This window comes from Aedes aegypti, chromosome 3 (genome assembly GCF_002204515.2).
Source record: "Aedes aegypti strain LVP_AGWG chromosome 3, AaegL5.0 Primary Assembly, whole genome shotgun sequence".
Classification (NCBI taxonomy): Eukaryota; Metazoa; Arthropoda; class Insecta; order Diptera; family Culicidae; genus Aedes; species Aedes aegypti.
In genome coordinates, this window is record NC_035109.1 from 222,486,157 (window position 1) to 222,514,094 (window position 27,938).

The 27,938-nt window shown below is 38.6% G+C and overlaps 2 protein-coding genes across 3 annotated transcripts in view; one reads left to right on the forward strand and one right to left on the reverse strand.

Annotated features, from left to right (window-relative positions):
* Window positions 1-363: 363 nt before the first annotated feature.
* Window positions 364-1,315, reverse strand: LOC5570804 (oxysterol-binding protein-related protein 11). The gene is made up of 2 exons (XM_001653262.2): window positions 1,012-1,315; window positions 364-948 (listed from the first exon to the last, which is right to left on the reverse strand). Exons 1-2 carry the CDS (start codon window positions 1,094-1,096, stop codon window positions 401-403), a joined length of 633 nt encoding a protein of 210 aa, XP_001653312.1. The 5' UTR covers window positions 1,097-1,315; the 3' UTR covers window positions 364-400.
* A 6,669-nt stretch (window positions 1,316-7,984) lies between these two features.
* Window positions 7,985-27,938, forward strand: part of LOC5570806 (polycomb protein suz12) — a 37,351-nt gene continuing 17,397 nt past the window's right edge. Inside the window, exons 1-2 of one of the 2 annotated variants that reach the window (XM_021851891.1) lie at window positions 7,985-8,554; window positions 27,858-27,904. In XM_021851891.1, the coding sequence (XP_021707583.1) occupies window positions 8,455-8,554; window positions 27,858-27,904 (147 nt within the window). In that variant the 5' untranslated portion in view covers window positions 7,985-8,454. The remainder of the gene's footprint in view (window positions 8,555-27,857; window positions 27,905-27,938) is intronic. The other variant, XM_021851890.1, reaches the window with a different exon arrangement.

Consider the following 27,938-nt stretch of genomic DNA (forward strand, 5'->3'; position numbering starts at 1 on the left):
ACATCAGCTCTGCCCTTAGAATCCCTCGAAAAATCTCTAGTAAAATTTCTGAAGCAGTCCTTGTTAGTATATCAGGAAAAATGTTTAGAATTCCTGAAGCTTTTCCTCGAGGCAATTCCCGAATTCCAGAATAACCAGAAAGAAATAGTCGCGTTATAGTATCTGAAGATTTTTCAGAAGCCTCTAAAATTTTGCCCCAGGATTTACTGCAAGCAAAAAAGAAAATGGATTGCGATCATCCTGGTTAGTAAAAAGACTTAGAGACCTTCAAATGAAAATAGAGAGACCTACATTTAAATATCGGTCAAGTTTTAATAGACATCCTACCCTGTGTCTGTGATAAAAATTAATACTAAACTGAGGTATACTTCCGTAAATTTTGAAATGCATTTCGTCGGTTTTAAAACGTTGGTTCCCCTCTGGCATCGGCGAGTTCGTGGTGCCTCTGGAGCAATCCCAAACACTGCAGCAAACTGTGGGTACTGGCCGCCGAGACCGCCTTCAGCATCAGCAAATCCGGATCCGTATGGGCCAACGGGCTGGATACGTTCTCGATTGCCCTGGCCAGGGCAGCATTGCTCAGTTCGGTTTGCTGCAGCTGTTGCCGAGCGGCCCCAAAAGCATCGTGGGCAGCTAATTGATCCCTCGGTGGTAACGAAGCGGCCGCATTCGAGTGACTCTCGACAATGGCCCGCAATCCGTCAACCCATTCCTGTCTGGCCCGGGCATCTCCCGCCCTGAGCTTCAACATATCTCCGGATGCACAGTTTACGGTGAACGTTTTGGAATCCTCGTCACTCGGACAGATTACTGCGCCGGCCAAGTGGACCTGTCCTCGAGGGGAATTCCCTATGATATGTGGGTTTGAGTCATCATTCGACGGTTCACACAAATAGTAGCTGAGCAAACCGGCCTGGGCATCCACTGTGAACCATCGATATTGCCATCCTGCAAAAAATGAAACGTTTTATGAGCGGTTTTTGGGAAGTTCTGATTGCCCAAAACCATTACCTTTAACTACGTTGGTGTACTTATACAATTGACCACTAAGCTGCTGTCTGTTCATGTTCAATATTTTACTTAAACTTGATTCCATTTTGCTCTTGATAAGAGTTGACCTTCTTAGATTTTGTGTTCCTTTCTTAACTGTACACTATTCTTAACAATGTTTTCAATTACAACCTTACAAAAATGTATATTTTTTATTAAATTTTCATTGGATAGAGACAAGAGAGACTTTGTAAGAAAAACAAACGAAAATATTTTCTTTTAAAACAACCACACTGAACAAAAATCTCTGACGTAAATATATATGATTGTCATCAACAACAACAAATACATACACGGTAGAACGAAATCACACAAAATTGTGTGTTTCCAATGAGCCTACACGGTGGTTTGCGAATACCCTTTAATGGGTAAAAAAATACCCATTCTCGATTACTTTTTCAAATCGACGTAAGTAACTTTCATATGGTTTTGAGAAAATTAATTCAGAAGAATCACAACCTGTCTTTTAAAACTGTTTTAAAATTAATCAACTTTTTAAAATTTTTCATACATTAAGCTCGCGTTCAAAAACTAGGGAGTTCCTGTTATTTCTCACAAAAAAAATATTACAAAATGATAAGCCGATTTATTCAGTTACTTTCGACGTTTTTCTACCAGTGTAAAATCGGCTTAAGTAGTGTTTTGTTTTGATCCGTGGTTAAGTCACTTTGTCTCTCCATACAGCGGGGTGGCGAAAGTAGTGGTTAGGTTGCGAAAGTTGAGAATCTTACTTTCGTCGTTTTGTAAATCCGGAAATTAAACGTTTTAAAAGTGAAAAATCGAGTTGGTTCAGAGCGCAACGTGTAGAATTTCGTCTGCGAAACACGTAGAATCGATAAAGTAAGTTTGTATACTTTTTTGACTTGAGTCTGTTAGAATAAATTCTCGAGCATTGTTGAATAGCGTACCGATCTGTCAAAAAATGGGGGAATTTAAAAACTCAAAAAGAGTAAAAAAACACCCATTGTTGAAAACTATTTGTGAACCCATAAATGGGTGAAAAAAAACAGTTATAAATAGTTAACTTCATTTCAGGCAATAGGGTCCTAAAATGTTTAATGAAGTCTTGTTTATATTTAATAACACGAAAGAGCATGTTACTGCAACTACTTTAGCTATTTTTCCCGCTCAAATATAAGTTATATCACATTTTTAACATTAAATTAAAATTTTGGTCCATAAATGAACCTTGACACTTTTGATCATGTTTGACGTTCGCTTAGTCGACAAAAACACCACAGGGCTTTTAGTTTTAAACTGGGGTTGTTCCTATCTGACATTTCGGAAGGGACACGGAAAACAAAATACACCCAAAATTTGAGTTTAAGGCAAGGGGTGTGACAAATTCTAGAACAACATAAAAAAATGTTTTTTTGGACTTAAAACATTGAAAAATTGGGTTGTTTAGAGATTAAAAATTTCCGGTTCTTTGTAGCTTGATCGAAAGAGCACATTTTTCTAAGTAAAACACGATTTTATTGCGCTTCAATAACTTAATTTTGATATTATAAATGATTAAAAAAGATTTCAATCCGTGGACTCAATGACATTTCAATTTACATAATGACAGCTCGTCCCGGAGTAAAATTTGCCGAGGGGTGATTCAAAACTGATTTCCATACTAATTTCGAACGTGATTTAAATATGGTTCCAGGTCACGAAAAATTCTGAAACTTTGGATTCTAGTTCAATTTTTAGCGTAGATTCAGAATATGTAAGAAAACGGATACCCCTAAACAAGCCAATTGAGTAAACATGTGTTTTTGGCCTAAACTAAAGCGTTTGGCACTAAAATTGGGACAGGGCTTTAGGATTCTATTCATAAGTCGTTTTGATTAAACCACTACACGGGAAAAAATTCTGTGGTAAAAATTACTATTGTAGCTGACTACGCCCATTCTTGAAACTACCATGGAATTTCAGACCAATTTACTATGTTTACGGTACTTCGCACCACATTACTGGTACGTTTGATAGGAATAATTTACAACAATCTGATTTCGACAACAGACATGGTAGAATCAAGTGCATTTCTGGTCTGCTGAAAATTGCCGGTGCGAGCGCTTAAGTTAACCCCCTAAAATGGTAGTTTTTACCGTAGAATTTTTTTGCGTGTAGATTTTTATGTTTGATAATTGAGTGATGCTCGGAACATTAATAATAAGTGGTAAGTGATACTAGCATAGGTGTAAATGAAATCTTATTTAGATTATTTGAAACTATTTCCAGATTCCAGGAAACTCTTGGTTGCTTTGAGCTCAGCTCCGGAAGATGCAATGACTGAATTCAACATGAAAATCTATGGGGCCGTCCATAAATGACGTAGCATTTTTTCACTGATTTTTTACATCCCCCTCCCCCCTCGTAGCATTTAGTCACAAATGCTGATACCCCCCCTTGGAAAATACGTAGCATATCAAGCAACCAAATGTTTTTTTAAATTGTTTTCTTCAGCTTGAACAAAACATTAGAATCCTGAAATTCAAAACAAACACTCAAGCTTATGTCCTCATTTGATTCATGTGCCAACCCATATGGATTTTTGCAATGTGGGTTTGCAAATGGAAAGTATGTGCGAAATCAATAGACTGTCGCCAATCTTTATTTCCATTGAATGTATGATTACTTCATATCCATTCCATAAACCAGACACATACTTTACATAGGAGGCTTCAATGGTATATATTGATCTAACAAATCATTTTAATGAACTTTTTGGATTTCCTTGATTTCAAATCCAATAATGAATGAAAATAAAGAAAAGTTTGTTTTACAGATGGATTTATACATAACTCAATATTTATTTGACGGAAGGATAAAACAATGAATTAGAAAAAGCAGTAGAAGCAAATGATCCAAACATCACCATCTTTTTTGGGCAATATTGGTCTGTATTGCATCTCTGTGGGCAGCGATGTGGACGGTTCATCGATCGGTAATTATCCATTACTGTATTGTTAATCTGATGAAATCCGGTATCTCCATCTGTATAGAAGTAAATATAAGTCAAAACAATATCATAGTATGGATTTTGTTTTGCAAAATTACCTTCAGATGCAACATAAAAATGCAGTTTATCAATATCACTACCGCGAAACTTTTAATAGATGCCATATTTGGATGCACAATGTGCTTCAGAAAAATGTATTACATGCACATACTTTGAAAATGTTTCAAATGAATTATATGTGCTGCAAATAGATGGTATTTAATACTATCATAGTGAGTATGTGGCACAAATAAAACTAATGATTTTGGAAATTTTAGCTAGGTATGTGCAAATCCTCATGAATTCAAAAAAGCTATTTTCTTGAGTGAAGTTCTATATTAATCTATATTAATAACTGATTGAAACGTCAAGATAATGGGTGATATGAATAAAAAACTTTGAACTTTACTACATGTAGCATCTACTCAAAAACAAAATCCACAAAGTTTACTACACTTTTGGTATGAATAAAAAACTTTTCGAACATGTAGTACACGGTTAAAAAAATATATGCTAAGCAGCGTAAAGATCATACTAAAACCATATTTGGTCTATTCACTCCTGGACATGCATATTTCAACATTATGATTTGCTAGTATAAATGACAATTATGTATGAGCATGCTTATTATGTAATTATTAACGTCATGCATAAAACGGTATTATTCATCATTTCCATTTAAAAGTTTTGTGTTTATATTATTTATTTATTTTTATTAATAATAAATGAAACGCAAATATGTGATGAATTACAATTTAAAAAAAACAATATACTACATCTGTTACTAAAGTGAAACTTCTATTCTATTTTGGCGATATTCCCGTAGAATCCGTGCAAACTCAATCATGTCCAACAGTTTATCCATGCCGAACCAAGAACAACGTCGCACATCGTACGGATCCGATTCGGAGTAGCGGGACACAACACAATCGTCTGATTCTTTGCGGAACAGTTTCTCACTATTAAATTACCATTGATTCTAGTTGCTTGGTGTTGATAGGGTGCCAGCAAAGATCCTGGAATACCGTTTCCAGATCGAAAAATGGAGGCTTCCGCGATGCGCTCTAAGCCGAGGCCAAACAGAACGAGCTTGTTTTCTGGGGGAAAAGTAATGTCGTAATTTTCGAATACATGGAACGCTTGCTGAAAAACTTACCGTGAATAGTACATGATTATTTGAATGTAATTTATCTTGAAATTGAGCTTATGAAAACACAGGTGAAAATTGGCAATTTTTGCAATGGCTTCCGTTCCGTACTAGGTAGAGAAAATTACTAGCAAATTTTACAAAGTCGCCAGAATAATATCTGCTTTGCTTTATGCACAGCTGATTATAACTCATCAATATGATTGATAAAGTATAAAAATATTAAAGCCAAGCATATTTGTTATCAGTTGCATCGATTAAAGTGGGCTAATGTCTAGAATGTCATAAATAATATGGTAAATAGTATTTTCCGTTTTCTCCGTGTACTTACTACTTTCGAACATGAGCAGTGACTGAAGCTGCGACGTTAAGAAATTTCCATTCAGAGTGCAGAGTGATGCTGCACGTAAAGAACAATCTATTCAGAGTGACGCCTAAAATTAATACAATCATGCATATGAAGAAAATGCATGGAATCTAATCGATTACGCGACAATAGGGTCCTAAAGCCCTGTCCCAATTTTAGTGCCAAACGCTTAAGTTTAGGCCAATAACACACGTTTACTCAATTTTCTAATGTTTTCCGTTGATTTGAGTCCAAAAAACATATTTTTTAGATTTTGTCACACCCCTTGGCTTAAACTCAAATTTTGGGTGCATTTTGTTTTCCGTGTCCCTTTCGAAATGTCAGATAGGAACAACCCCAGTGTTAAAACTAAAACCCCTGTGGTGTTTTTGTCGACTAAGCGAACGTCAAACATGATCTTAAGTGTCAAGGTTCATTTATGGACCCAATTTTTAAATTAAAGTTTAAACATGATAAAGCCGTTATTTGAGCGGGAAAAATAGCTAAAGTAGTTGCAGTGAGATGCTCTTTTGTGTTCTTGAATAAAAACAAGATTTCATTAAACATTTTAGGACCCAATTAAACATATCGCATTGAATCGTCGTATTTGATGCGTTTTTCATTTGTTCATCATTTTGTTTAATGTTTTACGCATCAGCGAGATATTATTGATGTCTCCTACCCATAAAAACATATGTTTTGTCCCTCCCAAAACAATCAAAACAAGAACACTGGACGCCATGTTGAATTGATGTTGGGTTGGTAAATAGGCCTATTCACATGACGTTCCAAAACAGCTGATCGGGAAGCTGTTTGACAGCTCTTCTATGAAAATGACAGCCTCGTGTATGCACCGGTCCTCCACCGATCCCAAGTAACATTGATGGGTGAATAACGGCTTATTCAGCTAAAATGCTGTTTATTCAGCCTCTTTTAAACTGAATAAGCTGTTATTCAGCTACCAATGTTTCCTGGGATGTAAACAAATGCATAGACGGACCTGTCACATGAAAAGGCCTCTATTGGATCATGCCACCCCCTTGATTTTTTCACCCATTTTCCGGTGCGGTGGCGTTTTGTATAATGGGTAAAAAAATACCCATCCATTGACATAAACCGCTTTTACTCTTTAAAGAGTAAACCGTGTTTACTCATTAAATGTGGAGAGGCACTTCTAGCGGAAATGGGTGATTTTTTACCCATTAAAGGGTATTCGCAAACGACCGTATATGAGACGTACAGAGGCTCATGAGCCTATGCATGCTATAAAACGTTTGACTTTTACTGTGCGCCCTGTTTTCAAGATGCCCGTGAAAGAGAGCGAGACAGCACCAACACACGGCGCACAGTAAAAGTCAAAAGAACAAAAGGGTTTATGGCACTTAAAAAGGCTCATTTCCTCCAGAAACTCTTCTGGCGATTTGTTCCAGAACTCAAAAATTTTATAGCATGTACACTGAGGAAACGGAAAGTATGAGGTACATAAGATTTTCTTATGAAATAACGACATAAGAAGTATTTTGTTTTTTATTCGAGAATCTTATGAAATTCCATTGCAGACTTATGAAACAATACTCATTACATAGACAGATAATTTCATAAGAAACTTTTTTTGGTTATCATACGCATTGATCATTGGCTTTTATAAGACAATCTAATGGAGTACGATTTTCTTAATAATTCCATACGAAAATCTTATGGATTACGTGGAGCGATGGTAATAACATAATATTCACGATAGAGATTCATAAGCGCGCGTATGACAATTATTATTAACACTTGTGAAAGACAGTCGACATCCTATCGAAAAACACGTAAGAATTTCATACGAATTTCTTATGGAATAAAGACATAAGAAGTATCTAATGAGACTCATAAGAAAAACTTGTGAACTTCCATCGATCATTGCGTTCATAATATAGATGGGTATAATATCATAAGATACTCTTATGAAGAATCATAGATATCAATTATGGAATTCTTTTCGACCATTATGTATTTAGAGAATCGCTCTTTGAATTTAGGAAAATAAAGATATTCATAAGATCTCTAATGATAACGACAAGAATTTCTTGTGAATATCGGACGTTTTGTATTTCATAAGACTCTTATGAAAGAGAGAAAACCAGTCAAGAAATCAATTCACAAGCGTTCTCTTATGAAATTCGTACGCCATTTCCCGACCAACCAGTCTTCATAATTCTTTATAGATCTTTGACCAACGATGGCGATCGCTAACGGTTCAAAACGAATCTATATCGATCGCTATCGAAAATCACTGACTGGTTGACCGGGTTCTGGCTCAGTGTACGGTAAAATGGTCCACAGCCTCAAAAAGTCGAAATTTTTATAGCACGTGTGTTTTGGCGCCATCTGTCGCAGTTTTTCCATCTACGGGTACGCCCTTTTTCAAACTCGATTCCCTGTCAGAACTCACCGCTGCCAGCGGTCGGTGAGCGTCATGTCAAATTTTCCAATTTTTGAGCGGGTTTTATTTTTCGATCGTCTTGCAAAAACGAAGCTGCGCATAGTTTGTGGGAATCGAGAATCTGTTTTGTTGTGACCTCGCAGTGGCTAAATGCAGAAAATATCGTTTGATTTCGGTGATTCAGTGCCTGATTGTGGTTTTCTTGTGAGATAATTAGTGGGGGAAAATAGGAGACTATCATTTTTCTACGCTCAGGAATTTGCTGATCAGTTGCATCGAAAAGAAAGAAAGAAAACCGCGCTCACCCTCTTCCACCTCGCCGCCTACTTGGTCAACAAACCATAATCGGGTGTAAATTAGTAACAGAAGAAGCGCCGACCGCCATCAAGCTGGAAGCAAAAGATCAAAAATCCTGCAGCGGTTCCGTTGCGAGTGGAGCGGGGAACTGTCCTACTGTTGCTGGTGGAGGTGGGACCAATTCCAAGAACCGGAAGATGGTTTCGAAGAAGAGGGAGAAAGACGCGGAAGTGACCAAGCAGCCGAAAATGGACTCGATGCAGACGGACCATGAGCTTTTTATGCAAGCCTTTGAGAGTGAGTGTGTTTCTTTCGATTGTTTTTGTGTTGGTCTTTTCTCCGTTTTGTTTCGTATGGCGTTCGAATGGACAAGGTTATTAAATTTTGTGTGTTGTTTTTTTGATTGGAGAAGGGCGGTTGTGGGTGGTGTACCACTCAGCTATGATAGGGTATTAAATCAGTAATAGTGGTTTAATTAACTATTGGCTTCGATTTAACCCCTTTGATTCCCATTTTCTTACATTGTTTTGATGGGAATCAGGGCTGGGAGCGAAACGCTTTTTAGTGACTTCGTCGCTTTTTTAAGTCAGTTACTATATAAAGTTCCTTTCTTAAGGTGAAGATGCATCGAAGCCAAACCACAAATCTGGAGAACTAAACAGTAGTTCAAGCTAAAGACTTGATCGATTGGTCACTACCAGCGTGTAACCAATCGATAAGGTTTTCAGTTCCAACCGCTGTCTGGTTCACTGGATTTGTGCTCTTGAAAATATTTCACCTTAACTCTCAAAAGCCCGAGACGAGACTGGTGTGCTTCAAATGGCTCATTCTCAGAAACTAACCAACCGAATTACAAACTTTTTGAAGTTACTTCAAAGGAAAAAGTGCTGCAAAAAGATGGTATGCCCGGAATTCTTCTTGACCCTCCCCCTTTTTTTGGGGGGCGTATGCACGTGTGAGATAAGGCATAATTTCAACTAACCTTGATTATATGAACATGACTTAGCGTTAGCGTAGTTACGGTATACTTCGTAGATTGGATACTAGCAATATTAATGTTTATTCTTTTGATAATCTCATCTAGAATGCCTTCAGGAACAATGCTAGTGGATAAGCCTTGACCCAATCTTAAATAAGAATAACAAAATCATGAATATTGCTAATCCCGGTCACGCCCATCTTTACCGTAACTTGGGATTGGGGAAGGAAATGTTAATGTAGCACTTACTTAACAAGAGGCCTCATACTCAGCGGCACCCTCATAAGTGCTACGGAGTTGGGGTATTACTGCCCATATTCGCATAACAGTCCCATGTCGACTTCCGACCGATTTGCGTTTTTTGCATAAATCAACTCAACATCGTCAGATGCTCGATAAAAGTAGTCTTTGTTCCTAATTTGTATAAAAACAAACTCCACTTGTATTGTCCCAATTTTGAAAATATTCGCATAACAGTCATATCAAAGTCCGTATAAAGACATAGTGGTCGGGCTCAGAATAGGTACCACTTCTAGTACTACATTCGGTCTCTCGGTACTATTATTTATTCACTAATGTGTAGCGAAGTAGAGGGACATCAATTATACAGTGAAACATGCATTGGACGATGTTCTATGTCTTAATATCGACTCATGGAATCTTATTAGAAACAAAATTTCATGGTAACTATGATGATTCGCTCAAACAGTTGTTCAAAGCATTGCTGTTCCATGACTCGATGTTTCCATGAGTCTATGGTCCCTTCAGGTATCGACTCATGGAGGTTTGACTGTATTTAATACACACTTGCTTACGGTATTGTAAATGTCATGTATTCACGTTGTTTCGAAAATATTTTTAAATTTGTGGATATCACACATAATTATGTATTTTCGTGGGCTTCGTAGCCTTGCGGTTAGCGGCGTCAGTCGTTTAGGCGTATTGTGCTACGGAGTGTGGGTTCGATTCCCGCCCCAGCCGAAGAAAACTTTTCGTTTAACGAAAAATTCTTCACTGGTCCACTGGTCGTTCCGTGTGTCCGTTGTCTAATGTTAGTTATGTTCAGTCTGTGCAGCCTATGGCTGAAGACGGTGTAAATTGTCTTTTTTTTTATTATGATACATAATAGATTTTCATTTTATATAAGGCTTATACAAATATTAATCTTCTTTTATGTCCGTAACCATTTGGGTGGTACGAGGGGAATAAAAATAAATGAGGAACAAAAAATAAAAGTAAAATAAGGTTCATTCTTCTATTTTTTTATTCAAATTTTGTAATGATTCTTTGCTGGTGGTCAGGAATATTGAACTAAAAATTATTTTTGCGTTTTTCGATAATTGGTAAAATTGCCTTAAGGAGTACTTGCTTGGAAGCGTGCAAAATAAAAACTTTTCAACGTGGAAGCATGATTTCCATATAAAAACCATCAGCAATTATCGTCTTCTTCATCTGCTTATTGGAAAAATACAGAGATACTTGGGCTCGGCACATCCCACGAGCCACTGTATTTTAGATCTACGGTAAAGGCTTACAGAAGTTGCCTGAAAATTTTGTTTCGTAATTCTGGATCTCCCATATAACAGATTAGCTAGATTCGTCCTAAATCAGGTTGTTATGGAACATCTCGAATCATTTCCATCGGATTCCATTTATTTTTTATTTTTTATTTATTTATTTATTTATTTAGGTTTACATCAACAGACTATGTATAGTCCCAATGATATTAAAAATAAAAACAAAAATACATATTATATAACAAAACAAACATGACAAAACATTGAATATAAAAAAGTCAAGATCGTAAAACATTTCAAACTTAAAATATGTCTTCAGTCCCTCCGGCCAGCGAAAAAACTAGAAAATTTACGGCGAAGCATATTTCGTGTCAGATGGAAATCGAAGATAGACGCCACACGGTTAAAAACACGTTGCAGACCATGAACAGCATTGCTCAATCCATAATTGGTGCGACGAAATGGAAGCCTCATCATCGAACTATTCCGCAGTGGACGAGGTTTCACGTTCAGATGCATTTGTTGCAGGATAGCTTCGCAATCGATTCTTCCGTTTAGAGTATCGACGACGGTTAAAGCTCTACAAACGTCTCTTCGAATTCGCAAAGGTTGCAAGTCGATCAGTTGGAAGCGGCTCTCGTAACTCCGAAGGCGTAAAGGGTCTCTTCAAGGTAGCCTCCGAAGTGTAAAACGAAGAAATCTCGATTACTTTTTCAAATCGACGAAAGTAACTTTCATACGGTTTTGAGAAAATTATTTCAGAAGAATCATAACCTGTCTTCTAAAACTGTTTTAAAATGAATCACCTTTTTAACATTTTTTCGCAGTGTACACCACTTAAATTTTGCATACAATCAGCTCGCGTTCAACAACTACGTAGTTTCTATTATTTCCCAAAACAAATAATTATACAAAATGATAAGCCGTTTCATCAAGTTACTTTCGACGTTTTTCTATCAGTGTAAAATCGGCTCAAGTAGTGTTTTGTTTTGATTCGTGGTTAAGTCACTTTGTCTCTCCATACAGCGGGTCGGCGAAAGTAGTGGTTAGGTTGCGAAAGTTGAAAATCTTACTTTCGTCGTTTTGTAAATCCGGAAATTAAACGTTCTAAAAGTGAAAAGTTGAGTTGGTACAGAGCGGTACGTGTAGAATTCCGCCTGCTTAACACGTAGGATCGATAAAGTAAGTTTGTATACTTTTTTGACTTGAGTCTGTATGAATAAGTTTTCGAGAAATCTCCGTTAAACTGATTCGATTCGCTCGCATCCGTTGTTGTAGTTCGGACTCCAGACCGCAGACCCATATTCCAATGTTGCTCGAACGAGGGAACAGTATAACGCTTTCAGGCAATAGATGTCGGTAAAGTTCTTTGCAGTTCTAAAGACGAATCCAAGCGTTCTTGATGCTTTATCGACAATATAAGCGATATGATGGGAGAATGTCAGTTGCGAATCCAACAGAACACCCAAATCCTTAACGCACTGCACTCGTTCGATTGGCGTATCAAAAATGCTATACTCGAAGATTATCGGCTGTTTCTTCCGTGAAAAAGTGATTAAGGAGCACTTTGCTGGATTGACGACTAGTTGGTTGAGATCACACCATCCAGCGAAGACGTTTATCTGGTCCTGGAGATAACGGCAATCTTCAATTGAGCATATACGCAGAAAAATTTTTAGGTCGTCTGCGAACGTCAGTCGACGCCCTTCCACAACAAAGTGTACGTCGTTAAAATACAAAAGGAAAATCAACGGACCCAGATGACTGCCTTGTGGTATGCCTGATGACGCGTAAAAGCAGGGTGATCGATATTCTCCTAAAGCTACCACTAATTGACGATCGGTGAGGTAAGAGCGGAACCATCTCAAAAGGCTACCTCCAACTCTAAGCCTATCGAGTTTGGCGATTGCAATTTCGTGGTTCAGCTTATCGAATGCCGCAGATAGATCGGTGTAAATCACGTCCGTCTGGGCCCGAACATTCATACTCTCAGTGATGTACGACGTAAGGCATAGCAGGTTGGTAGTAGTAGAACGGCCGATAGTGAATCCATGTTGATCAGCACTCAAATACTGTCTGCAGTGTGCGCTTAGCGAATCCATGACCACCAGCTCGAACAGCTTAGCTACAGCATTCAACGATGTAATCCCACGATAGTTGTTAACGTCACGCTTGCTTCCTTTCTTATACACGGGAAACATTTCGGCTGTTTTCCAACAAGTCGGAAATGTACCGCTGGTTAGCGAAAGCTGAAATACCTTGAGAAGCGGTTCCAACAAGCTGCCGATCATTCTTTCACAAAAGCAGCTGGAACACCGTCTGGCCCCGGCTTGAACGAAGTTTTGAGCTGTGATGCCGCTTTCGAGATCGTTTCTTGAGTAAGGTGTATGCTGCTAAGCGTTTGATTAGCCAAAGGCACATTGTTGGCCGCGTAATTGATGGAATCGACGGAAAGTTGTTCGTTTACAAACACACTTGCAAACTTGTTTGAGAACAGATTGCAGATTTCCTCTAGGTTAGACCCAGTAGTGCCGTTGAATGTCATGGATGATGGCAAACCAACTTCCTTCCGCTGTTCGTTCACATAATTCCAGAAGGATTTGGGATGCAATTTTAGTCGGCGTTGTATTTTACTCTGATGACGATGAAAACAGAAACGACTCAAACGCTTGTATTCATAGTTGAGTCTAACGTAGTAGCATTTCGATGACCATGTGCGAAATTTGGTAAACCGTCTGAGCGCTGCTTTCTTTTTCCTCTTCAGCAAAAGAAGATCGTTGGTCATCCACGAAACACGTGAATCGGTCCGAATGACTTTCTTAGGAACGTGCCTCTCAATGACATATGCCAGGACGTGAGAGAAGGTTAGTGCTGCATTATTGACATCCGTTATATCTAGAATGCAATCCCAATCTGTCTCGGACAACAATTCAGCTATACTATGGAAATCAGCTTTGCGAAAGTCATATGCAACAACCAATGGACTAGAGATGAAATCACGAACAACATTGGTTTCGATGGCGACTACTAGCGGCGGATGATGAGAAACAACCTTGACCAAAGGTGCAGGGGCCGTCGATATGAAAGGAGCAGTATCACGACCACTCACGAAACAGAGATCCAGGTAGCGGCCATTTTCGTTCATCACGTGGTTGATCTGAGCCAGAGTAGCAGTACTGTAACAATCAAGAAGATTGACAGCACCAACGTGAAGCGAAGTGCGTTGATAATCGGGACACAGAAAACCACTGTGAGTTGGAGTCCATGCGATGTAAATTATGATGTCTGGCAACACGGGAACAAATCCATTCTCAAAATCTGAAATCTGAGTCATGATTTTGGGAATAAAGTGTGTTTTTATGTTGTGAAAATACACCATGAATAATATTCACGAAATCATGAATTACATCTTTGTAACACGTACCGTGCGTTACGATTTTTCCGTTGACAGCAAATCATGACTCTGATTCCTAAAATCATGAATAACCGAACTTGGAATCATGAACTGAATTCCGGAAAACAAAATTATTATTCATGAATACGGGTGGCTTTTTTGTAGACCATGAATAAAAATCATGTAAATCGGTAACTTATTCATGAATCTGGATGGATTGTTCCAGCTGTCAGTTTGCGCGAGTGTCAAAACTCAGATGTCGTCATTGTCGTTTATTCGTAGTGCCCCGAGCAAGATTCCCGTTTCCCTCTTCAGGCGCAGTGGTGTTTTCGGCGGAAAAGCGGTGTGGTGACGGAAAACGGAGAATCCAGAGAGTCACCTCCATCAAATACAGTGGCGGGTGGTGCATCAGAAAACACATCCGTCAAAGTCCGTGGCAAGTGTTGGCAGTAGTGCACCGGATGAGGAACCACCACCTCCCGGAACAGAAGATACGGCATCGGTCCAAACGACGTCGCTGAATACCCTGGAGGTCACCAACAGCGATGCCATTGACGATGAACATGAAGAGGGGGAAATCGAAAGCGACGACGATGAAGAGGAAGGATGGTTGGTGTACGAGGACATTAGTTCCGAAGAGGAGACCAATATTCGGGAGTGAATCGCACAGCTTGAAGCCATGGATGACGAGTTGGGAAAGATCCATCAGATTACCGGTGCCAGCAGCGATGACCTGGGACATTGCGGTAATGTATTTGTACTGTGTGGAACATAGTGTCGACTTGCTGGTGTTGTTTAGTCGATGTAGTCGATCCCTGGAAAAGATGGACAATTAACAGTATTTGACATTTAAGTCTTTGTTCGTATAACACTGCGGAACATTTTTTATTTTCGTTTCAAGCACTAAAATACCGCTAATTTAGGGTTGCCGTTTTCAAAAATATCACGTCTGTTTTTGAGATAAACCACCGTGGGGTAAGTGGATGCAGAAAAATCAATAGCCAACTTCATTGTTATGTATAGCTAACCTGAATAATGTAATTCAAACTTTTTTTCTGTGGATAGTAAATGAAATTTCACATTTTTTAATTCTTACGAACAATACGAATATCGCCACTGACGCAGAAAATTTTCAAACCGGTTCTAACTGACAAAACTGACAGATGCGCGTAACGCCCAGAGAGTTTATGATTATTATTCATGGAAACGTTCGTTTTTGTTCATGATATTTTGTATTTTCGTCATGATAACATGAATTTGATTCATGGTTTCATGAGATATTTTGTTTTTCTTTTCATGATTTTTTATTCATGATAACGTGAACAGATTTTTTTCCGTGAAGTTAAAATCACCAAGAACGATCATTTCGTCACTAGGGGTGGCATATTCCGAGACGACGGCGATTGATTGACAGTGCGTGTTGATGTAATCCATATCACGAATCCGGTCCGGAGGGATGTATACCACGCATAGATAGAGTTTGCGGTCGCTAAGCTGAATAGCCACCCAAACTTGTTCCACAGAAATCCAGGAATCGTTTTCGATTAGACTTGCTTTAAGCCGGGTATGGACTCCCACAAGCACGCCACCTCCAACCGTTTTGCAGCTGTTATTCGTATTTCTATCGCAGCGGAATACCTCGTATCCTTCTCCAAAAATGTAGCTCGAAACTGTTCGAGAATCAAGCCACGTTTCGGTCAAGACTATGACATCATAGCCGTGGTCCAAAAAGGCTAAATGATAGTCGTCTATCAGACCGTTCGTTCCTCCAACATTTTGATAGTAAATTATGACGTCGGATGCAGTTTGTTGAGCAGCGGCAGCACTGGAAATGGGATTACTATCAGGTGCGGAAGCATTAGATTGCGGATGGTACTTGCCGACATTCGGACTTCGGAAGACCCCGTCACCCACCCCAAGCACAGGACAGGGACGGCTGCAGGTCGCTGGCTGGAGAGGCTCGACTGTGTTGGGAGGATCAGGGGCTTCCTTAGTGCCGACGGTGATTTTGCGTCCCGGTGATGAAGTATCTCCATTAGAGGAAAGCAGTTGAACGGAACGGTGAAGCGACTGTTGCGTGAAAGAAGTAACTCCATTCCATGGAAAAGAGCGTTCAGGTTGGCTGGAAACCGAAAAGCTATCAGGCGATGCAGAATTCTTTATTTGATACTTGCCGATATTAGGAGTTCGGAAGACCCCGTTTCCCACACCAAGCACAGGACCGGGACGACTGCAGGTCGCTGGCAGGAATGGCTCGACTGTGTTGGGAGGATCAGGGGTTTCCTCAGAGATTGCGGCAAGTGTGCGTCGGTGATGAAATGGAGAAAGGTGGCGTTGGAGTTGAACGATGTGGAACGCAATGACTGCAAACCAAAATGCTTTTAGGCGGCGTAAACGTTGTTAGCTGAATATACTTGCCGGTTGCTGGGATCTGGAAGACCCCGTCTCCTTCCCCAAACACAGGACCGGGACGACTGCAGACCGCTGGCAGGAAATGCTCGACTGTGTTGGGAGGATATGGGGCTTCCTCGAGGCTGGCGGTAATTGTGCGTCCCGGGGATGAACTGGTTGGAAACGTTGCGACTCGAAACAAAGGTGATGTATTTGAAGGCTGACTGGAAACCAAAATGCTTTCAGGCGATGCAAAATTCATTTTATGTTTATACTTGCCATTACTGGGAGTTTGGAAGACCCCTTCACCAGACTCACACGCAGGACCGGAACGGCTGATGGTCGCTGGCAGGAGGGGCTCGACTGCGGTGAGTAGGATAGGGGCTTCCTCAGGGCAGGTGGCAAGATTGCGTTCCGGTGACAGAAAATTAGAGATGTATCGAGACTGGCCTAGAGATGATCGAGTGTCAGTAATCTCTCTCCCGGCTAGCACATTGGTTCTACTCCTGTTGTAGGAGTTGAGTACTGCGAAGGTCCAGGTGCATTATACATGTACATACAGTATACTATCCGTAACTCGCTATTCCGCATCTCGATATCGAGTTATAGAATGTGTAGTAAATGTGGGTTTTCATGGATACCTTGATGGTCCCTTTAACCAAAGTTACCCTGATTTTGTGTTCTTTAACATGATATTTCCCTAACTCAATATTCGCCTTACGGAGAGTTGACTGTACTATAATAACTATTTTTTTACGGCCAAAGAACATATATAGCAACTAAAACAACCAGTGCATTAAAAACAGTTAGTGTTTTAGTGGCTGTCGAACGAGCAGATGAGCATAATGGGACTGGCAATATATTTGGTATATTATATTGTATATAATCGCATAACAGTCTCGTTACGATTTTTGTGCATTTTTAGGCAAATTTTCAACTTGAATTCAAAAGAAATTTATAAGGTTTGTTCATGTACTCAACAAACAGTGATATGTAGAAATATAACACATTCTAGGCCAAATAGATATTCAAAATGGAACGAAATCGACTGCCGGCAATCAAAAGAGGTAAAATGTTTGATTTACAGTATAAATAATGTTGTTTCGCGTCAAAATAGTCGATTACGCGTTCAACGGTAATAACGACCCGCATTTTACCTAGTAAAAAGCAGAATAGATCCCTCCAGGGTCATCTAAACAAAAAAAAGGTTTTGATGATTTACATGGAACTGTCATTTGAAATACGACCGACCAAAAAGCACTCACAATAGGCCAGGGGAAGTGGTTCACCCAGAGTGAATTTATGTCAGTGAAAAAGTAGATTTTGTATGAAAATTGACAGGAAAATGAATGACAAGTTCATCAACTTCTCCTGGCCTATGCATAGCAAACTCTTCGATAAGCGAAGGGTTGAAACGGGTAAATTGCCGCACTTAAAATAAGCGAGAAAAAAAATACACCCGAGTCCATGTCGCACTCCGAATTGCGAAAATTTGATCACGAAACCGTTACGTCGAAAACAAATTCGGGTATTCTGTTTAAAAGGAACGGACTCACCAAATACTTGCAGCCTCCGGAAAAAACGTTGCTTAATCCCCCGCCGCGGCGCTGGTCAACGTCCACCACTCTTGATCCAAGTTGTAACGTAATTTTTCACTGGTTCAGAAACTAAATGCACTCGATTATTTTCAACGTGAAACTGAACAACACATAAAACGCGAAAGAGCAACAATTTCATGCCGAAAGATTTCCAGTTTTTTTTTCACTGTCACAGAGTACAATTCTAAAAATTTAAAACGATTGCGGCCAATTTGCGATTGCATCAGCCGAATTGATATGATGCACCTAACCTTGATTATATGAACATGACTACACTAAAAGATCATAGTTTTCCAGAGGGAAATTATTCTGAGCTAGTAATGCTTTATTTATTTTTTCAAAATAGACATATCTTGGCCGTCCAGAAATTCTGGAAGTCCTGGAAACTTTGCAAGTGATGAACGATTCTCCTGCATCTCTACAAGCCTGTTATGTGATACATTTGTTTTATTTGATTTTCTGGCTAATCTTAAATTGGTCAAACATATTTCCAGATTGATTCTAACCGTCTAGAGGGCTCACAATTGGTTCTGGATACCAAGAAATCCCTAGAGGGAAAAATCGATAATCGATTTAATCGATTACATTTTTGAGGAACCAAATCTATTACTAATACTACTGATATTTGACCATGCAACGGAACTCTTGTCCCATCCTTGTTTCGCTTTCAGTTTAATCCCAGAAAAATACTAGAAAAAAGGGATTTTGTACTAGCAGCAAAATCGAATAAATCTAGAAAATGTGTTTAGTAATCAGAATTCAAGTGAGTCCTTGATTTACCAGTACTCAACAGTTCTTGTTGAGTTAATACTCATGATTGTTATTCTGGCTTCAAGCGTAGTCTCGGGACTGACCAACTCCGAATTTTTAACCATCTGCCAGGTAAAACAGATTCGGGCGATTTCTCTTGGGGCGCTATGGCGCTTTTGGTCTTAGCCATTACCACTCTGTAGACGTCACTTCACGGACTCGAGTTGGCACTCAGGCAGAGACTATCAAAGCATGCCCGTTTCCGATTCTTGAATTCCTTTTCAAAAACTTACTTTGCCTCTCTAAAAGCTGCGTTGCGTTCTTCTCTTTGTACTTCTGTGGGTGCGCGTTGCAATCTTCGTCTAGCCCGAAGGCAGATTGCTCGAAGATTTGCAGTTGATTCGCACCATCAGTACACCGGTGGCCTGTCCTCTCTGATAGGTGCTTTTTTTGGCACACGCACGTAATATCACATCAACTAGCTCTTCACCGTTTAGATCCTGAGTGTTCCCTTCGCGCCTCAGGGCTTCAGTGAATACTTCGCCATCGAAGCGTGCTGTTTTCCAACATCGGGCTTGGGTCGAGTTACATCGCACTGCCCCTAAGATAAAGATAGGACAACTGGGAATAAAATTGAATCCAGTTTGTGATCCAGTCGCTGATTGGTTGAATTTGATGTCTGCGACTGTGTGGCTGCGTGTGAAAAGTTACCATCGGATGCGTTCGTTTTGGTTTTGCCCGTGTTGCCGGATTACTATGTTGGGCCGTAATTTTTTTGCGGTTGTGCATAAAAGTTCGTAGCCGACCGATGTAAACCTAACAAAAAAGTGAAACGAAATCAGATTGAAATTAAGTGCAAAGCCTTTAACTGTATACGGAGCAGGAAATCTCATCCGGATCACCATTTTTATCGGTTTCCGAAGGACCCGAAAGTGCGTAACGAGTGGATTAAGATTTGCGTGAAAAATGAGAAGGACATACCGTTTTTTTAAGCTGACAGCCGGATGCAGATTGTGCATTGTTAGATTGGTCGTATTGGGCTTCAATTAGTTTGTTTTGTACTTGCCTTGAGTGATTTTTAAAGGACTTAAAGGGAATCTTAATCCAAATCCGAAAATGGCCACTTTGGCAATAAAAGCTCTCGTTAATAACTGTGGAAGTGCTCATTGACCACTAAGCTGCGAAGCAGGCTCTGTCCCAGTGAGGACGTAATACCAAGAAGAAGAGATACACTATACTTCACATAATCACCACAATTAAAAAATAAATAATAATAATTTTTTTTGTGAAAAGGTGTACCGTCTTCCATAAAAATGGCAACACTGTTTAACGTATTACGCAAGGGTGGAAAATTTACAACTGGGCTCATGGATGGAAAAAAAGAACAACTTAAAGAAGCCAGGTGTCCGATCTTATCTTAGCACTGCCCTCCGCCCGCCTGATACTATACTATTAGCGAACCGATTTATGATCGCTATGAGTATAACCATCATCAACGCGACAACTCATGGTACCTAAAAGTATATGACTACAAAACGTCACGTCGATAATCGATTCTGCACCATTTCTGCGGAATGTACTCACTGTACCCACATTTGCCAGCTCTACGTTTAATGAGGTCAGGGATTCAAACAACAGTGGGCCTCTTTGGTTGGTGCAGCGGCTATCCCACTCCACTGCCTTTACATTAACGTTCAAGGATCCGTCATCGTCCCCTGGCCAAGAACACAGGGTTTGACGGTGCCAAAGTAAAAGGTGCACCATAATAATACCTTCCCAATACTTTGGCACACCTTTAACGGTTCATAATTTATCAGGCGGAGGATCTGTTTATATGCTTCGGCATATTATCAGGTCCTTTTCGAACGGAGGGACCGCCAGGGCTCAGTAGTTACTTATAAACTAGTACTGGTTGTTGATGGTTCATTTCGTTTACACGAGCTGTACAATTCTTTGTACTAATCAGTAATGGTGGTTAGGTTTCAAAGCCAACGTGTGTTCAATCGTTTTATAATGCAACATAAGAATGTGTGTTTGGTGAAACTCTGTGTTACACTCGTCGTATAAAATTAGTGATTGTGAAAATGCTAATAATGATGTTTGAAAAAAGTATGGTGATGCAAATATGAAAATAGCATTGGAAGTGATTGTGATAGTTTTTTTAAATATACAAATAATAAATATATGAACCCTACTAGTTTAATAATGGCCATAATACATTTTGCAATCATTTCTCTGAAGATAAACACTATTGCCTAGCTCTTCACACATGCTATGCATGATAAAAGTGCTTATAATGACAGCGAGTGCAGAAGAATGGATCGATTTTTTGCTGTAACTTTCTTGATCATAGTGCTGAAAAAACAAAAAACAAAAAAGTAGATTGGACTACCTTCCCAAAAAAACACGAAACTAAATATGCTTACTTTATTTTTGCTTTAAAGTGCACTATCAGATCCTGCTATAAAGAGATCGCAGCAAGCTGTGCGCGCGGGCGGCTGCGTTTTGAATTCGCTGTCACGTTTTGTTTCGTTTTCGCGATTTAAGATTCGGCTGGTGAAATATGGAAACGGATGGGGGTGCTATGCCACCTATCGAAAAATGTGAAAAGAGAAACAGCTTTGTGAAGTGATGATAGTGGATATAGTCAAAACATATAAGCCTTAGAATATATTACGTTTGTCAGCGTGTCACGATCGATTGTCAGGAAGTGTGTTCCTCGCTCCTACAGGGCGAGCAAAAAAGTCAGCTGTTAATCGTGTTAATAGTGAGGTGAACATAAAATGGCGATGGAATTAACTACAATAAAAACTGGTGAGATCGTTCTGAACTATACAACTTTTGAAACCACTAGATACATGCCAGGGTCGAAAATCTAATTTTCGATTCGGGAAGTGTGAACTCATTTTAGATATCCATTTGATATCTGGGTGTTTTCATGCGGGGCTTGCTGTGATGAAAATAACCTCAGAATGTGTGTGTATGAACAGCCATTCTTGAAATGGGTCGTTGGAATTGCAGTAGAGCTATCACCTTTCATCTCCAGGGCTAAAATTGTCTGCATCTATAAAGACATAAATGTATGTGTCAATAAAAAGCTGCAAACAAATTTCTTCCATAAAAGCACTGCCGGTCAGTGGGAGGTGGATTGTACAAACACACACACACACACACACAACTTTCTTGATCATAGTGCTAAATCGTAGTTTGAATAGTAATGACTCATAGCAACAAAAATAATGAAAAATTTAAATTGATTTTTTTTTATTACTTAGTAATGATAATAGATGGTAACTGGTAATAACAATGAATTTATATGAAAATGGTATTTTTTTCAGTCTTTATTAACGAGATTTTTAACCCTGGGCTGGTTCGTCTCGGGACCAACGGCTTTACTTCCCTTCCGAAGGAAGTTGTCACTGAAATTTTTAGTGACTATCTCGGGGATGGGATTCGATCCCAGGTCCTCGGCGTGAGAGGCGTGTGTTCTAACCACTACACCAGGTCCGTCCCCTGAAAATGGTATAATGTAATTTTGATGAAAATTTGTAGCTGTGATAGTGAAAAGTGAAATAAAGAAAAGTACACTAATCTGAAGTGTTTTACGAAAGTTGATGAGTGATAATCGGTGGTATACGTGATAGTGTCGAAAGTGAGTGATAACATGAAATGAGGAATGAGGACCTTTTAATAAAACTATTTCGTTCTTCACTTTAACCACTCTAGTAGCATTTCAGGCCTTATCATAGTTTGATAGTAGTCTACTGAACTACTAGACTGCAAAACTACGATAAGGGCTGATTGCTTCTAGGGTACACAGTGACCATTGCTTAGGAACGTCTGTGTGTTGAACGTAATAAGGACTGTTCATTTTATAAAGTGGACACCTTGTGCATGCTGTATCTTTCTTATTAATCAATGAAATTTCAATCGGTTTTTTGCACATCGTTCGACTAGTATTGTACAATGTTGTGATAATAAAAATTCTCCAAAATAATTAAATTTCACACGAATATGGAACAACGATTAGATCGGTCGATTTTTTGAGGTTATCAAAATCAATGATTGTAAGAAATTGGCTGGAAAATTCGATAATTTATATTTTCTATTTTCAAAAAAGGCTTGTTCTTCGAAAGCATCATCAATCAGAAGCCTGATGGAAAAAATCAAGTTATTTTTGGAGCAACAATTTTACAGATATAATAAATTCAATTTTCCCGTATATTTTTAAAGATTTTTTTTTAAATTTGATGGGAATTGATATGAGTAGAATTTTTTGTGTAAAAGTACGTCCTGACGGAAGTCCTAATATAGTATTAATATGAAAAATAACTTACGCCTTCATAGAGTTACTTAGTAAGTCCCCACGTCACATTCAAAGCACAACAGAAACACAAATTGTTGTATTCTTAGAAGACCTATCAAAGTACATTGACAATCATCAAAATTGGCAACACTGCTGTAATAAAATCGATTTTATTTTCCACATATTATTTTCATAATATGTTATTCTGAGATTACCAATTGAAAAATTCGGAGAAAACTGTTTACAATTTGCTGTAGATCGATAAATATGCGTACATGATTTTAAAAGTATGAGACTTTTAAGTAAAACTACCATAAACAGTAAAATTTATACTTAAGACTGTAGTTTAATCTCACGATTTCAAGACCAACAATTAAAAAGGCCTCAAGTCCAACATGTAAACAAATCGGTTTTCTGCTGATTTCAGTGTATAAGAGCCTATTCTTACTAAAACATACAATAGTCATGTAAAAATATGCAAAAAAGGTGAAAAAATAACATTTTTCTAAAAGGCCCCATCTCATTTTCCGGTAACCAGGGTATTCATCGCAAATGCGGCCTTTTCTCAAAAAGGCCTCATTTCTATATCTGACGGAAACCGAGTTGAGGCCTGTTAAACAAACATCAAAATTGCAATGTAGATTGCGAAAAACGTTCCAAATTCACTAAGTAGATGCAGGTTATACTACGGAACGACTGCTCCTTGTATTATTTTACACAGTGGTTGTCTAAACGGCGAACATTATCAAGTTTTCCGTCGGGTTCCGGTAGACTGATGTATTTTGTATCATACTACCAAATAATTCATGTGTCAGCCTGTCTGTACTTCACAACTTATCAACAAAAACACGATTTGGTTTCAATTGCATGAAAGATAACGTTCAATTGCAATATTATTTCAATTGAACCAATATTTCCATATATTTTCTCGACGACAAACTCGCGTACCACATACATAATGTTCATGGATGACGAAGGGTTCAATCAATCACACATTTATACGACCGCACGAATCTTCTCTTGCTGTAGGGATCTCCATGTACTTTACTTCACCACTTAACACTCTTCTACACTTCAAATTTCTTATTTCATCATCAATTTTGAATGATTTTCAAAAGGCCACATCAGAAGATGATGAAAAAACAAGCCACAACTAGAAGGCCTCAACACATTTTAGAGTAAACAAAGGTGTCAACTCACAGGCCTCATCAGCGTCGGCCGGCGTCTATGGGCACAAATGAAAAGGGCTGCACAGCTTTTGGAGAAATAAAAGCCTCATTTCCTTTGACTCGTTTTTTTAGCAGGATTTTTTGCTAAAATGATAGTAATGAATATTCAAAGCTATAAATCAGTTTATCCATCGACTTTCTGGACGATAAAATAACATACAATGCTTAAATTTATAATTTAAATTTGATTTATTGTCTGACAAAACAAGATTGTATTTTTCTCATTGTTTACTTTTTGGAGATGAGGCCTTTTGAATTGTTAGTCTTGATTTAGCTTATAGCTACTAATATAGTTTCTTTAGTAATCCAAACTAGTTTTGAACACGCTTTTTACTTTTCTCTTTTGCTGGGAGTGGAAGGATGGTGCATCAGCAAATTTGGCCATAAATGGGTAAATCACTAAAGTTACCTAATGTCATAGAATGGTGGAATATAATTGATATTTTTAAAGCTTTACCTTTAGTAGAATAGTAAAGGATACAAACATAAAATTTGTTCATAAAAATAAGGATTTCTGTTAGCGTTAGCGTAGTTACGGTATACTTCGTAGATTGGATACTAGCAATACTCATGTTTCTTTTTAATAATCTCATTCTGATTGCTTTCAGGAACAAGGCAGGGGAGTATACCTTGTTCTTATCATAAACAAGAATACTAAAAGTATGAATATCGCTATTCCCGGCCACGCCCATCTTTACCGTAACTTGGAATAGGGGAAGGAAATGTTGATGTAGCACTTACTTAATGAGAGGCCACCGACTCAGCGACACCCTCATAAGTGCTACGGAGTTGGAGGTTGGGAGAGGTATATGGTCAGGATTCGCCTAGAAAGCTGGCGATAGACCGTGGGCATTTGTTGTTTAAGTGTTTTCAATTTAATCTTTTGAATACCGGCAATCAAAAGAGAAACATTAGTTTATTTATTGTATAAATAGTATTTCGTGTAATGCTTGTCGATTGTGCAGTAATATTTTTTGCTCAATAGCCAGTAAAAAGCAAAACCGATCCCTCCAGGGTCATCGGATTATAAAACACAAACATTTAAAACCGTCCGTTAAACAAACAAAAAAAAATTGGAAGATGCCCGGCGGTACGGTATTTTCGGACAGTCGAAAAAAAAAATAAAGTGAACGCGCTAAATACCCGAGGATAACACAGTCTGTTTTTCTGCTCAGAATTCTACGAAAAGCAGAATCGATCCCTCCAGAGTCATCGAACGGTTAAAAAGCACCCCCAACCGATTGTTAACTGCGAAACACCCGACCGGACAGAACGTGCAATCTGAACATAAATATTTAAAATCATAAACCTCCGAAAAGTAAAACGTCCAAGAAACGACCAGAAGTTCCACGACGCGAAAAAAAATACGGTCCAGAGGGATAAGGAAAAGTATCATACTGGAACAAACTCACCGGATTGATTCACTCAAATCATGTGTTGCCTGTAATTTCCGGATGCTTCGTTGAGCTTGGGGCGGCCAAAAATCAACTGTTTCACAGTCAACCAAATCACTTTTTCATTTTTTACTTTTTACTATTACATTTATGAACATTAAATTTTATCTTATATTACTAGACATTAAAAACGGGTATAAATTTTATTTTTCACTTTGACGGCTGCAAAAATATTTTCGCGTCCGTTTTGAAGCACGGCACGCTTCGATCTTTCATAAAAATAAGGATTTTTGTTTTGCGAAAAATAATGTTAAACTTTGACGGACAGCTTTTTTTAAGAGTTTTTGGAAAAACTATTTAGCTCTTCAACCAAAAGCATTTTCAAAGATTTTATATTTTTATAGCATTTTAGAATAATAGGTCAACGATACACAGAAAACCGATTACGATTTTATCAATAAATAAAAAAGATATAGCATAAACAAAGTGTCCACTTTATAAAATGAACAGTCCTTAGAGGCTTATAAAAGCAAATGCTGGGAAGAAGCTTAGTGCAGAATAAAAGTGCCAGTACTAGGGCAAACGCTCCCTTAATGGAGGTAGCTCCAATAGTGGAGGTAGTGTGTTTTGGCATGTTTCGTACTAATAAATGATTATGTGGTATTTTTCTATGATGCACAATGCGAAAATGCTACAAGTAATCGAATAATATTCATGAATTCTAACCGTAAAACTATTTAAAACAGTTATTTTGCTTAATTTGTTTGCTCCTTTGCACCTATAGTGGTGCATCAGTACCCATAGTGGAGGGTCCCATAAGAAATCAATGGTTTGCGCCACTAAAGGAACCATTCTTAAAACATACCTCCACTAAAGGAACAGTGTTCCTATTATTGGTGCAAGGCTTTTTGCAGGGAAATTTAAAATGAATCGTGATTTTTATACATTTGAGTAATAGAAGGATTTGAGATCTATCGAATGATACATTAAAATCATATATTTCATGGTTTTATCACCATGTTTTAGCTGTTTTCCCTTAAGTGCACCACTAATGGTACACTTGCCCTACCCCTATCGCTACTGACAAAAAAAAGGACCCGTCATCGTCATCATCGAAATTTCAACAGCAGTTTTGCTGTACAAAACTGAAATTATTCATTCGACGAAAATGTGTTCACTGTGTTTCGGTTGGAGATTAGATTACAGTGAACCCATTTTCATTTAAACTTTCATGATATTGAACAAAAAAATTGCTTTCAAAAATTCTAAAATTGGTGACAGATCCTGCCCCTTAAAGTTACCAGCTATCACTACTGGCTGCCGATAAGCTAGTTCGGCTATCATCCTGTCGACCATGTGGGAAAATTCCACAATCGACCACTTTGGGGCGCGTTACAGCTACAATAGAACACGCCGTTAATTTTTGCTAGCCGGTTACTGATGGGTCCGGAAGCCTGTCCTTCACATTCCGCTAGTTGTTTGTTTTGATGGATTATCTCTTATGGGTCCCCCTAAGAGTCGCTATTCATCTCCGCTGTAATAGTCGCTTTTGTGATGCCATGGTTGGTCCCCATCTATGCAAGCAGGGAGTCATAGTCCTTTATGGGGAACCATATTGACCCTACTATAGAGTGGTCAAGGTAGAAACACCAGGTTTTCTAGAAAAGCTTCCGGAAACATACCCTTAAACAATCTTGAAGTTTGATACCTATATTGATATGGTGTCGGACATGTTTCTAATTGGCCACTACCCCCAGGACACCTGAAAACTACTAAAGACCTCTTGAGCCCTTCTCCTATGTTTATCCAGATTTAGCATGTGAGATTTTCCTAGTTTCCTTTTCCTACCCCTATTTCCATCCATTTCCTTTCCCTTTCCTTCCAATCAGGTTAAATGATGAAATAAGCTCTATATGTGAGAATTTTAGTCTAAGTGGTCCAGTAGGGTTGTAAATCTAAGAAGAAGAGGGATTGGACCAACTAAAGTTTTTTATTGACATATATTTCTTTATTAATAATGTATATGTTTGTTTCGTTTACAGAACCAACACAAATTTATCGTTATTTACGAACAAGAAACATGATATCGGTAAGTGGCATAAAATATTATTTTAAAGTTTTTA

Bases quoted from the DNA above. Each gene is read 5' to 3' on its own strand.
- LOC5570804 (XM_001653262.2), bottom strand. From the start codon at position 1,096: ATGGAATCAAGTTTAAGTAAAATATTGAACATGAACAGACAGCAGCTT. The intron at 949-1,011 runs GTAATGGTTTTG...CATTTTTTGCAG, and splicing joins GTACACCAACGTAGTTAAAG to GATGGCAATATCGATGGTTC.